At 37.7% G+C, this 13894-nt stretch overlaps 1 protein-coding gene across 2 annotated transcripts; it reads left to right on the forward strand.

Moving 5' to 3' along the window:
- Positions 1 to 600: 600 nt before the first annotated feature.
- Positions 601 to 10469, forward strand: LOC139950881 (alanine--glyoxylate aminotransferase-like). Of its 2 annotated transcripts, XM_071949722.1 has the most exons (11): positions 601 to 793; positions 1598 to 1790; positions 2515 to 2579; positions 3144 to 3244; positions 4041 to 4111; positions 4648 to 4732; positions 5830 to 5925; positions 6818 to 7066; positions 7642 to 7687; positions 8368 to 8510; positions 8646 to 10469. In XM_071949722.1, the coding sequence occupies exons 1-10, from the start codon at positions 611 to 613 to the stop codon at positions 8485 to 8487; spliced, it is 1209 nt and encodes a 402-aa protein (XP_071805823.1). In that variant the 5' UTR covers positions 601 to 610; the 3' UTR covers positions 8488 to 8510; positions 8646 to 10469. The 2 variants fall into 2 exon arrangements, with proteins under 2 accessions (XP_071805823.1, XP_071805822.1); XM_071949721.1 differs by having other exon boundaries at positions 8368 to 10469.
- Positions 10470 to 13894: the final 3425 nt, after the last annotated feature.

Raw genomic sequence — 13894 nt, forward strand, 5'->3', positions numbered from 1 at the left:
CCCAGGGTGTTTTAGTAATGTTTTTAAAACTGTGATTTTCGCTCCCACATTATCTTTGTACATATATAAAAGTGAAAAAAATTGAGTTTATCTGAAAGTTTATTAGTTTGTTTTTGTGATTGAACAATGTTTTCATAAAAAACAAAAACCAAGTTATTACTATTAATATTTTGTGCTCCAAAAATACTTTCATATTAAAATAAAAGCTGAGAGTCACCCATTTGCAAGAAGCACCACACACAGAAATCGGCCCCTCCCCAAATCCCAGACCCAAGTTGTGTCAAGTTGTTTATTTTTATTTCGCTAATATACATTGCTTTTATGACCTTGGAAGTGTAATTACAATCGCCCTTTTCAAATAATATCTTTTGAGCAATTTATTGTAGAGCAAAATGACATGGGTAAAATCGGTAAGGATACATGTAGTCAGAGAGACAGGAAGACAGCGGACAGAATTTTTTTTTAATGTTAACTCAAGATTTGACAGACAAAAAACTTCTACGGTAATCATGTATACTGCCCTCTGTTGAGCATAATGTCAATATTTGTTTAGACGGGTACCCGTACCGTACCACTGTACCCAAACGTCGTTCGTGAAAAGTTTGTAAACATGGCGCATCTTTCGAGAGAACCGACTTTTAAGCTCCGCATTTCTCCTTCTAGTGAGCTACTCAAGCCCATTAATGTCCCACATAAGTTGCTAATGGGACCGGGGCCGTCTAATATTCCGCCCAGAGTTCTTGCTGCCGGTTCTCTGCCTGTTTTGGGACATTTACACCCTGAGTTTTTAAAGGTAAGTTTCATATTTACATCAAACTTTTAATTGATTGATCTGCCAAAAAAAGTGCCGTCATCAGTGCGCGACGTACGTGCCACGTCTTAGTTATTCCTTTATTTCGGAATAATGTGTGGTCCTACTACTACTACTACTACTACAACTGTCAGACTTGCCAACGTGTCGTTCCTAATCCTAGCTAGCTCGCCCCTTACAAAATTACTGTTCGTTTGTTGGTTATTTACTCTGCAAACTGGCAAAGAAAGCTCCCCCACAACAAATCATGCCTAGCCACTAGCTGAAATGAATGGCAACACCAAGAACAAGCAAGCGGTCAGTGAGCACTCAGTATAAAACAGACAAATATCTCTACTCTCTTGGCCTTGCCCTTGGTTCAAAGTGGATTTAAAATACTTATTTATCTATTTATAGGCCCTGAAAACAGAATGGAAAGGTATAAATTTGATAAAACAAGTTGTATTGTCTATTGAATCAAAATATATTAGTGGTAGTACTAGTAGTATTAATATTATTATACTTAGGCCTTCTACCAGTCCATAGAACTATATGAGTTTGTTTTGCTATCAGTGTACTATACTATCACTCAGAGGTGATAAGTAACTGGAACAAAACTCAGAATAATTCCAGTTGTAACTCTATCAAGATGTTTTGCTTGTCGAAGTTCCCCCCTTAAAAAGAAAACGCACAAAAACTGGATCTGTGAAAAGAATTGCCTCAAATCTTTAGTACTTTTAGAACTCAGATTTTTACCATTTTCCAAATTTTAACAGAGTGGTTGCATGGTGTTTGTTTTGTCAACAGGTAATGGATGACGTGAAAGCAGGAATTCAATATGCCTTTCAAACTAAGAACGAACTGACGTTAGCTGTGAGTGGGACTGGACATGCTGGTATGGAGGCAGCGACAATGAACATCGTAGAGAGAGGAGATACAATCCTGGTAGCTGAGAGTGGATTATGGGGACAAAGACTCGCTGGTCTGGCCGATAGACTTGGTAAACAAGAGACACAGTCAACCATGATATAGATCGTGAATTTTTTGGGGGTCGAGAGCCAGTAATGTAATGCTGCCGTCATGGCATGAATGGCTTAGGGGAGCATGCCTAAAAGAAATATATTCGGTTGGGTACATCACTCCTGTCATGAGTGACTGATGTACCCAACCAGATATATTTCTTTTAACATGCCCATTGTTGATAATTTCCAGCGCTTTGTACAGTATTAGAAATAGAGATTGAGAGGTTGTACTGTATTCATACTGGTACTACGTAAATTGATACGTGATGAGCCCTAGGGAACAGTATTTCTGTCAACAATCAACATTCTTTATCCCCGATGCAAATTTAACATCTCTTTATATCGCTGCGGTATTGCTGCCAAAACATAGGATTCTAACTGCCTCTAAAGCTATCGCGCAACCTCGGTAGTCTAGTTGGTTAGACACTGCTCTAGAATTGCAAGGGTCGTGGGTTTGAATCCCACCCGAGTAACATGCCTGTGATATTTTTTCACAGGACTCGGGAAAGTACTGAGTATACAGTGCTAACACACATCGGTGTAAGGGTAAAAACAAAAATTAATATTCTTTATCCCTGATGCAAATTTAACATCTCTTAAATCAACATTGTTGTTAACAATTTATTCACCACTCATCTTCTCCTTATATTAATATTAATATTTTATTATTATCACTTTGTTCTTCTTTTATTTCATCTCTAGGAGCCAATGTGAAAGTCATTAAAAAGCCAATGGGTCAAGTCTTCTCACTGCTTGACATTGAAAACGTAAGTACAGGAATTATTTATTTAAAAACACTTCCAATCTTGCAGCTGCCAGGATTCAGTTATTGAACCAGCCTATGTACATGTTTGGTGTCATGGCCGAGGGGTTCAATCTCAGTCCTTGAATTCTATAACTCCAGCCGTCGATTTCACCAAACTCTTCCTAACTTAGGATTAGTCTTAGGATGTAAAGACACTGGACACTATTGGTAACTGTCAAAGACCAGTCTTCTCGCTTGGTGTATCTCAACATATGCATAAAATAACAAACCTGTGAAAATTTGAGCTCAATCGGTCGTCGAGTTTGCGAGATAATAATGAAAGAAAAAACACCCTTGTCACAGGAAGTTGTGTGCTTTCTGATGCTTGATTTCGAGACCTCAAAATCTAAACTTGAGGTCTCGAAATCAAATTTGTGAAAAAATACTTCTTTCTCGAACACTATGTCACTTCAGAGGGAGTCGGTTTCTCACAATGTTTTATACCAGCAACTTCTCCCCATTACTCGCAATCATTACAAGCAACAACTCCAACTCCTAATCATTCCTCTCCGTCCTCTTCAACCAGGGTCTTAAGATGTACAGACCTTCCGTCTTCTTCATCACTCAAGGAGAATCCTCCGGTACATCACTTCAGCCCCTCCAGGGTGTCGGAGACCTTTGTCACAGGTTGGTCATAATCTTCCTACTTTTTAAAGTTGGGTCAACGATTGGTTGTTGTCAAAGTAATGCTCAATTACATGTATGGGAAGAATAAAATTCACCTGTGAAAAGTTTTGCTGAATTCAGTGTCTACTTGTTAAAGGGTCTATGTAACTTTTGTAGGACAAAAAACACAATTTCCACAGATTTACACTAAACTTACACAGTTTGAAGATAATGATAGTAGAAAGCTTTCCTGAAAAAGTTACGTGCTGATGTGCTGTAGTTTTTGGGAAATGAGTAAAACAATGTCATGAAAATAATTTTCGTCTCATGAGACGACAATTATTTTAATCATTTACAAACTTATTTTTATGACATTGTTTTACTCATTTCTCAAAAACCTACAGCACCTCAGTAAGTAATATTTCAAGGGAAGCTTTCTACCATCATTATCTTCAAACCCTGTAAGTTTAATGTAAATCTATGGACATTTTGAAAAGGTACCCAAATCCTTTAAGAAAACAGTAGAAAACTGTCACAGTCTTTTCATCAAGAATGTGGAATCCACAAATGCAGGAGTGCATTTTCGCGGCCTTAACCAAACAAAATTTCACTCAATGGCAAGTGATCAGCCAATGGCAAATTCAACCAAAACAGTTATAGGTTATGACCGAGAAAACGCGATCCAGGTGACAGCGAGTACCAACCGTATATCTGTCAGCAGCATTCCGGAATGGACACCAACCCTTAGAAATCTGCGAAAATTATTAATACATTTTAGTAACTGATGACTCCCACCCCTATTCTGTTATATTATCAGGTATAACTGTCTTTTACTCGTGGACACAGTAGCATCAATGGGAGGTGTGCCGTTACTTGTTGATGATTGGGGTAAGATATTAATACAACCAAACACAATAAAAGAATTTATAACAGCATCCAGCCCTATTGATACTTAACGCGAATCGCAAAAGCAAAGCAAATTTTCTTATGTCACTGTCTGGAAAACGTTACATATCGTTTGTGACACAGAACTGCTTCACATTCCTTTTGCGTGAAGTATGAAGCGCTGTTGAGACAGAAATGAGAGACTTTGGAATGCTGTTTGGCAGCAGACTGAACGGGTAAATTTCCATTGTTTAGATTGTTCTGAGCATGCGCAAACTACCAACGTCAATGGTTTAACCTGGTAAGTCTGCTGTCGTCGATTTCACAAAACTTGGCGTCGTTATTGTTATCGTTCTCGTTATCATCCCGTTATCGCTGCAGTGGGACCGGGCCTTAACTCTTTGTAAAATCGACCCATGCCACCTAGTGCCCATAAGTCCACCATTGTGATTGTGCTTAGTAAAGCAATGAAGTTGGTCCCTGCTCTGAATAGAAGTGCTGTAACCTTGACACCCCCTATAACTTGTAATGTCTCCTAGGTATTGATGTTATCTACAGCGGTTCCCAGAAAGTGCTTGGTGCCCCGCCCGGTACCGCGCCCATCTCGTTCAGTCTGAGGGCCAGGTAAGAGACATCTCGAAACAATGATTACCATAAGTATTGTCTTCATTCTCCTGAAGAGGAGCAGAGTATATTGTTAGAAACAAGTACAAATATTCAGTTTGTTTGCATCTTTTGTTCTAACGTTTGTCCCTGTAGTTAAAACATCGATAAACAGTATTGTCCAAAGGCCCACACTTCGTGTATCACAACTTATATATAAAATAACAAACCTGGGAAAATTTAGGCTCAGTCGTTTGTCAGAGTCGGGAGAAAATAACGGGAAAACCCACCCTTGTTTCCGCACGTTTCGCCGTGTCATGATGTGTTATTCTTGATAACGAGAATTGATAATTATTTTATTGTTTTCTCAAAAAGCAAAGCATTTCATGGAATAATATTTCAAGGGAAGTCTTTCACCATTACCTTCTGTAAACCCTGTAAAAGTTATTTGTAAATCTGTGAACTTTTCATTTTTGTTCTGTTCTGAAAGTGTCCAATGGCTTTACATAACATTTTTTTTGGAACTCCCCAGTCTTTAGTGTTCCCTTTTTGTGTGTTCCCTTTTCTTTTTCGGTCTCGATATTGGTAGTGAATATGACATATTTTGATTTATTCTGTATAGGTTTAGACAATTCTTCTTTTGTGCCTCCCTTTTTACCAGAGAATCTCTGTACACCCATGTTAAATTCATGTTATTGTAATAAGTTTATGGAAAGGTTTTCGGAATTAAATTTGAGCTTTAAAGGAACATTACAGAATTGGTTTTGCTTGCAAATTAGCTGCTGGCAGTGTAATCCACCATGTACATAAACTGACAAACCTGTAGAAGTTTGAGATCGATCGGCCGTCTGGGTCACGAGAGAATAGTGAAAAACCGATTAAAAATTTTGCATTGCATCGCTGCCAAAACAAAAATGAATAAAGCGCTCACTGAGCGATAAACTCCAAACGCAAAATTAGATTGTTTATTTCTCATCAAATATGACATTTCAGACAGAAATATTTCAAGGGATGTTTTCTACTATCATCATCATTAGACCGTGTAAGTTTTATGTAAATCTGTGATCTTCGTGATTTTTGTTTCTTACCAATTTTGGTCGATTGTATTTGTTTGTTAGAGAGAAGATGGCTCGCAGGAAGACCAAAGTTCCTTCGTTCTACCTGGATATGGCTGAGTTGGGCAATTATTGGGGATGTGACGAGAATCCCAGGAGGTCAGTTTAATCAATTCATTGATTTATTGATTGATTGGAGAATTGTGATTGACTTATTGATTTGGTGATTGCTGATTGATTTTTTTGTTTTATTGATTGTTGAATGGTGATTCTTGATTGACTCATTTATGTGAAATGTGACTATTGATTGATTTGTTGATTTTCAAATAGTTTGGATATAGAACTTTCCTGAAATGTGATTAATTGACTAACTGCTTGATTGATTGATTAAGTAATTGATTGCATTGAATTAATAAATGTATTTATTTTTGAAACATTTCATTTATTGTTTTGATTTATTGATCAGCTTGAATATTTTATAATTGATTGATTGATTGATTGATTGATTGCTTAAGTGATTGATTTATTTCCCTGACAGGTTTAATGTATTGCCATTGATTATTTTATATTGATACGCTTGGCGGCTTATAAGCCATTACGTTAATTTTGAAGAACAAAAACCAGCAACACTTTTTTGAGAAGGATTGTGAGATTATTGGATTAAACCCTAACCATTATTATTATTAGTAAAGAGATTAGGCTTATTATTATTTTGTTATATTTATATATTTTTAACCAAAAACCAAAAATGAACATTCTTTATCCCTGCTGCAAATTTTCAAGATTTATTAATAAGTTGTATTGATAAGATCTCTCAATTGAGACATTCATCTGTCTTCACCCTAAAGGTATCGTCACACCGGAATGATCAACTCTGTCTTCGCTTTGCGAGAAGGCCTAGCAATGCTCTCTTAAGTATTAATTGATTATCGGAATTGACCCTCACCATAATGATTATTTATAATGATTATTAATAATGAGATAAGTTTTATTGGTTAATTGTATTAATAAGATCTCTCGATTGAAACATTCACCTGTCTTCACCCTTAAGGTATCATCACACCGGCATGATCAACTCTGTCTACGCTTTACGAGAAGGCCTAGCGATGCTAGCTGAGGAAGGTCTAGAGAACTCCTGGAAGAGACACAAGGAGTGTTCCAAGATGCTGTATGCTGGACTGGACAAACTCGGCCTGAAGCTACTGGTATCGGACCCCTCAGTGCGTCTACCCACAGTGACAGGGGTAATGGTACCTGTTGGTGTCCCATGGAAGGAGGTTGCCGTGTATATGATGGACAAGTAATAAGACATTATGTTCATTCCGGTTTCACCCTTACACCGACGTGTGTTAGCACTGTATACATGGTGCTTTAAAGGAATACATGCCTCATACTTCAAAACCTAGCTCCACATACCTTGCATTACAAAATACTGAGTGCTTTGATATGCCCCTGGTTTCTGAGAAATCAGAAACAAAACTGTCCTGGTGATTTCCGAGAACTTCAAATCTATCATTGTGTACCAAGGGACAGTGGTTTCCAACCGCATCTCAGGCTGCAGCGTTCACGAATGACACAAACCCTCAGAAATCCAAGAAATGATTCATCTTTAGATTTGAGTAATTTGGGGTGAAATTAATTTACATTTTTTTTTTTGCCAAAGGAAAACTTTCTCAAAATACTTTATGCTCTGAACAGTTGCATTGCTGCTCACCGAGAGTCTAACCAATCTATGACCTACCTTTAAAACTTGTACTGGTTCGTTGTTTTGCTTTGAACAACATTCCTATTGTGCCCTCAGTACAGGGACTCTGAGGGTTGTGACCCAGGTGTAGTTGCGGTCAGTGATATATTCTTCTTTTTTCGTCATCACAGGCATAAGATTGAGATCTCTGGCGGACTTGGTGCTTTGGCTGGAAAGGTAGGGTGCACTTCTCTTACAGAAAAGTAACATTCTCAAAAGTTGACTTCTCATGGACTCCTCATGCTACAGATGGCATAGGGGGGGGGGGGGGGGGGGTCTTGGAAACCCTGTATTAAGCGCTATCAATGCATGCTATCATTATTAGTTAGACCAGTTGAATCCCAACATATCATTTCCAGAAAGTATGAAATAAATTCACACCAAAAACCAAATTCAAAAACCAAAAATTGCGTATACGTGCAACACTGAGAGAAAAATGTGGTTCTGATACTGCTGTCTATGCGCTATAGTCGGCTAACTTGAGACGCGCTTAGACAGTCTTCAATTATAGACCGATTGCAATAGCGCGGTCTATAATTATAGCCAGTCTTTAATCTGTAGCCTGCTCTGAGCTGGCTATAATCGATCTTTGTTTTTTGTTTTTAAAGATGGCACTACATTTGTTAGTTGTAGATGATTTGATACAAAGAGCTCTAGGATTAGATTTTATTTTAGAAATAGATTACACCCATGGGAGGCATTATGATGATGATAACTGACTGGTCCCAGACCGCTGACTTAGACCATTTTATTGCAACCCGTCCCAGTTGGTAGAGCATCTACCCGGGAAGTCGTGGGTCTTTGGGTTCAAATTCCAATGAGGACCACTTGATTTTTGATATGGTTTTTCTTTTCAGATCTGGAGGATTGGTCTGATGGGGCACAACTGTCGACCATACAACGTTGACAAGCTCTTAAATGCCTTCAAGGAAGCACTTCAACACTGCGGAATGACGATCCCATCATCCAAACTGTAGTCGCACTACTCTACAAGGAAGAGGTAAAAAAAAATTAACCAAAGATCCTAATTCTTCCACTTTGATAATCATTTTATCTAATGCCGCCAACATAGGATTATATATCAGTTGGTAGAGTGCTGTTTTCCACTCCAGTCAACTCTTTGTTTAATCCCCAGATCATTTGTAGAGTGTCACGGCGAGTGGTTAAGTGCATCGAATTCAAGTTCTGGTGCTAATTCACCGGAGTGTGGGTTCGAATCCCGGTCGTGACCCTTGTGTCCTTGAGCAAGATACTTTACTATAATTGCTTCTCTTCACCCAGGGGTATAAATGGGTACCTGCCAGGGTAGAGGTTGATATTGTGAATGAAAAGCTTTCGGAGCGCCACGGCAGCTCGGGGCTGTATACTCCCTAATGGGAGCTGAGAAAGATTAAAGGGATGTTTATTGGCCCAATGACCAGGGGACTAGTGTAAAGCGCATTGATACGGTTTATTGTGAAATGCGCTATATAAGAATTTGTTATTATTATTATTTAAAGGGAGTGGACACTATTGGTAATTACTGAAACTAAATATCAGTAATGTGGAGAGGTTGGTAGTATAAAACATTTGGCTCCCTCTGAAGTGAAGTAGTTTTCACGAAAGAAGTAATTTTCCATAAATTTAATTTTGAGACCTCAAGTTGAGAATTTGACAATGTTTGAGGTCTCAAAATTGAGCATCTGAAAGTACACAACTTCGAGTGACAAGGTTTTTTCTTTTCTTTCATAGTTATCTTGCAACTCCGACGACCGATCATGCTCAAATTTTCACAGGTTGCTGGCAGTGTTATAAGCACTTTATGTAATCCACCATAAACAAAATCTGACAAACCTGTAGAAGTTTGAGATCGATCGGCCATCTGGGTCACAAGAGAACAGTGACAAACCAATTACAAATTTTGCATTGCATCGATGCCAACTTAACAAATGAATAAAACTTTGGTAATTATTTTAAACTAAGCAAAATTTCATAAGCCACTACTTTTTAAGCCAAACTTACAAAGGCACCGTAAAGTTTTTTGGCATTTTGACTGGTTAGCTTTTTCTACTTAAGCGTCAATCACAGGGTTAATATATTTTCCCTTTCTGTAAGTTAACAAATGTTTCAATATTAACTATTTAGTGGCGGGTAAACTGATTTGTTTAATTATTAAAGATTTTTATATACGTTGCCTATTTAATGAATGGGTTAGCTGGCCTTAGCTTTTGAACCATAGCCTATGTTGTATATTTCAAAAGTATACTATAAACTAGATTTATACAGAAATTAGATTAGAAACAATGAAATTATGACAAACAAATTAATAAACATGTTTTCTTGTCTTTATGACTTATAGATTTGAACATAGGGACAACTATTACTTCTAAACTTTCATTTAAAAAAATTTTTGTTCTTAAAGGCAGTGGACACTATTGGTAATTATCAAAGACTAGCCTTCACACTTGGTGAATCTCAACATATGCAAAAAATAACTAACCTGTGAAAATTTGAGCTCAATCGGTCATCGAACTTGCGAGATAATAATGAAAGCAAAAAACACCCTTGTCACACGAAGTTGTGTGCTTTCAGATGCTTGATTTCGAGACCTCAAGTTCTAAATCTGAGGTCACGAAATCAAATTCGTGGAAAATTACTTCTTCTCGGAAAGTATATAGCACTTCAGAGGAAGCCGTTTCTCGCAATGTTTTATACTATCAACCTCTCCCCATTACTGGTCACCAAGAAAGGTTTAATGTAAATAATTATTTTGAGTAATTACCAATAGTGTCCACTGCCTTTAATGTTAGAATTCAGTTTTAATTTATGCGAAACTACGTCCAAACATTATCTGGTGGTCTCGTTTATCAACGAAGTTGCTTTTTATGATCAGTATTCGGTAATCCATAAAGAACAATATTGTTAATATTTCAATAAAAATTTAATATCTATTTTGAAATTACCAATTAAAATGAGTAAATAAGAGTTCCAATTTGTTTCACCGTCTCAATAAACATCAATTAAAGTAGTTTTGTTTTAAATTATATAAGACCGGAAAGCCCATAAGGGAACGCCAAAAAAGGTGCCCACACAAAAAACAGGTACGGGTAGTGTCTTCGAAAAAAAGGAGGGTGCAAACTAGCCTGAACATCTGACGTCACACTTCGAGTTTGTGAATAACTCCAGAGAGTGCATAATGGTAAATTCTCGTCCATAATCACCTTTCACCTGCATTCATATGCAGACGAGCGCAAGTGCAGCTGCCAAACGTCACCTCGGACCAATCAAAACAGATATAGAAAGCCTACGTCACTGCACGTTTATCCAATGAAATGATTGTATCAAATTAAATCGCTGGTGTCTCTCAAATGAAATCGCTTACCCTTGCGGATGAAGACAGGGGACCAGTCTAGGTGGAAACATGATCCGTGGCGCGCCGCCATTGAAATGAAATTGAAGAATAATGAAAAATGTAGTCTTGAAAATCTAAAATGAAATGAATGTCTAGAATTAACTTTAATTACTGAGCAGAACGGAATAACACGTCCACGAAAACTAAATTAAATGCAATGCATGTTGTAGCTAAAAAGTTTCACCTTTGTTTTGATCGAATCGGGGAAAATACGTGTACTTGAATACCTTACACTTTTGATGAAATTGACCTGGAAAACCTTTACAAACCCTGTACTAAGCTATACTTCCCATTTGCAGGCGGTGATGTTTACAACCCAATATGTATCATTTCTGTTCGAAATATGTCCACTCCCAAAATATTGCGAATCGGGTATGTGTTCACACAACAAAGTTACTCATCAGGGGTTTTACTTGGTCGATTTAGACACGCTTTATATTTTCACAAATAATTTCAAAATGGCCGCTTTTTAGGCCTACAATATAAATACTGTCAACATTTTGCTGTTTTTTGCTGCACACCATAGGTTTTGCATTATTCTATACAGAGCTACAATGGCACCTGGGTACCTATTAGCGTGTCACGTGATATTTCTTGTAATTATGCAAATATTTCTGTATATTTTATGTGGAGTGAGGTAGTTGTATTTCCACGAAAAAAGGTCAGGCATCCGGGCCCGGGGAAATCCGGCCGAGTGTACGCCAATAATGTGTTTTATATAGAAGGCCTACTATGTACAAAGTCTAATGTACAAGACGAGTAAAATCTACTCCCGACATTGTGTGCACAAAGTGATAAATCAACAAACACAACAGACTGTCAACATAAAGCGAATAGTTTATAAGCAAATCCCTACATGTTACAAAATACATGTACGTATACCAATAACTTGATGTTGGAAAATTATTAACTTGAGTTGACGATAGGCCACGTTTTGGAGACAACAAGATAATCGATCGTACCTCTATATTCAGCTGGAAAGTGTACCCGTGATACTCACACTGTCGACTGACATTTACACTAAAAACTAAACAGTTGAATCCAACACTTGCATGAGTTCGGTGACGTGAGTGACTACACTTTGAAAGTGTTGGGTCCAGCGTTTGGTTTGTTAAATCTAGCAGTTTAAATTTTTGATCCAACACAAAAAGGGTTAATTCAACAATTTATTAAGTGTTATTTCAACATTTCTCAAACAAATTCCTAATATGAATTATTGGAGTAGCTTTTTAAACGTTAAACTGTCACTTAAGTTGTTGACTGAATACTTTAAAATTCTGGATTTAACATTAAATGCTGGATTCAACACTTTCAAAGTGTAGTCACTCACCGAACTCATGCAAGTGTTGGACTCAACTTTTTAGTTTTTAGAGTGTACCAACAATGTTCATGTACATGGGTTTAGACAGCTTGTAAAAAGTTGGTGTGCAACTCGATAATCGATAATCAAGGATATAACTTCGATCTCATGTGGGGGAATGGGGTATAGTGGTCCAAGTGCTTAAAGGCACTGGGTGGATTTCACAAAGGTAGTCCTAACTTAGGACTAGTCCTAGGCAATGCTAGGAGATAGGACCAGTCCTAAGTTAGGACCAGTAACTCATCCTAACTTAGGACTGGTCCTATCTCTTAGCATTGCCTAGGACTAGTAAAGGTAGTCCTAACTTAGGACTAGTCCTAGGCAATGCTAAGAGATAGGACTAGTCCTAAGTTAGGACCAGTAACTCATCCTAACTTAGGACTGGTCCTATCTCTTAGCATTGCCTAGGACTATTCCTAAGTTAGGACTACCTTTGTGAAATCCACCCCTGGACACTATTGGTAATTACTCGGCATAACTGTTAGCATAAAACCTTACTTGGTGACGAGCATTGGAGAGCTGTTGATAGTATATAACATTGTGAGAAACGGCTCCCTCTAAAGCATCATAGTCGTTGAGAATGAGGTTTATAACTAGGCATCTGAAAGCACACAAAGTGCAACAAGGGTGTTTTTCTGTCACTAATCTCGTGCAACTTCGATGACCATTTGAATCAAAATGTAACCATATTTGTTATTTTATGGGAATGTTGGGATACACCAAGTGAGAATACTGGGGCCAATTTCATAGAGCTGCTTAAGCAAATAATTTGCTAAAGCACTACAATAGCTTGCTTATTTTACACATGTTACTGGCCGAAATTTCTTTCCATATACATTGCTTTTGACTGGTATTTAGCTGTTGTTTACTTAGCGTAACAATTGAGTGGAGTCTTGGCCTGTAATCTGGTTTTACTAAGCAATGATTTTTTTGCTTAAGCAAATATTTTTGCTTAAGCAGCTCTTTGAAATTGGGGCCTGGTCTTTGACAATAACCAAACGTATCCAGTGCCTTTGGTATCCAGTGTCTAAGTTATAGTTCCCTTCTTGTAACTTATGACGTCATCGGATGTTTAAAATGAAACAAAGGCAACAATCGAGCATATACTTCCTATGGGATGTTGTGTGTGTATGCCTAAAGCTCAAACAGGAAACAAGTTCCTATTTTAGGGATTATACAAATCAAATTATATTCAACTCTGTTTGGGTTCACCTCAGTTTTGTGTACAAATTCTTGGGTTTTTACGTGATTAATGTAGTTTACTCAAAATGGCGACTCTCCCTTCTAACACAATAGACCAACCACATTATGTGTCGCACTCTCGTTTTGTGAACCAGGTGGTTTTGATCACAGTGATGTACCTATATACCTTCTGTATGTTTTGTATACGAATGACTAGGTTTACACAAACACCATTACATTCTCATCAGTAACGGGAATTCCCCCCTCTTCTTGCGAAATACAGGGAAGTTCCAATATTAAAATGAGCTTCTGGCCCTTTGCGAAACCACGATTCTGTATTTGGGCATTGGTTATGGCTCCATCAACCCAGTTGAAGCCCCGTAAGAAATGTACACGTTTTAATAACCGACATAATCCAAGCCTATGAGCCCAAACTTTGTTTCGAAAAGGC

This window comes from Asterias amurensis, chromosome 18 (assembly GCF_032118995.1).
Source record: "Asterias amurensis chromosome 18, ASM3211899v1".
Lineage (NCBI taxonomy): Eukaryota > Metazoa > Echinodermata > Asteroidea > Forcipulatida > Asteriidae > Asterias > Asterias amurensis.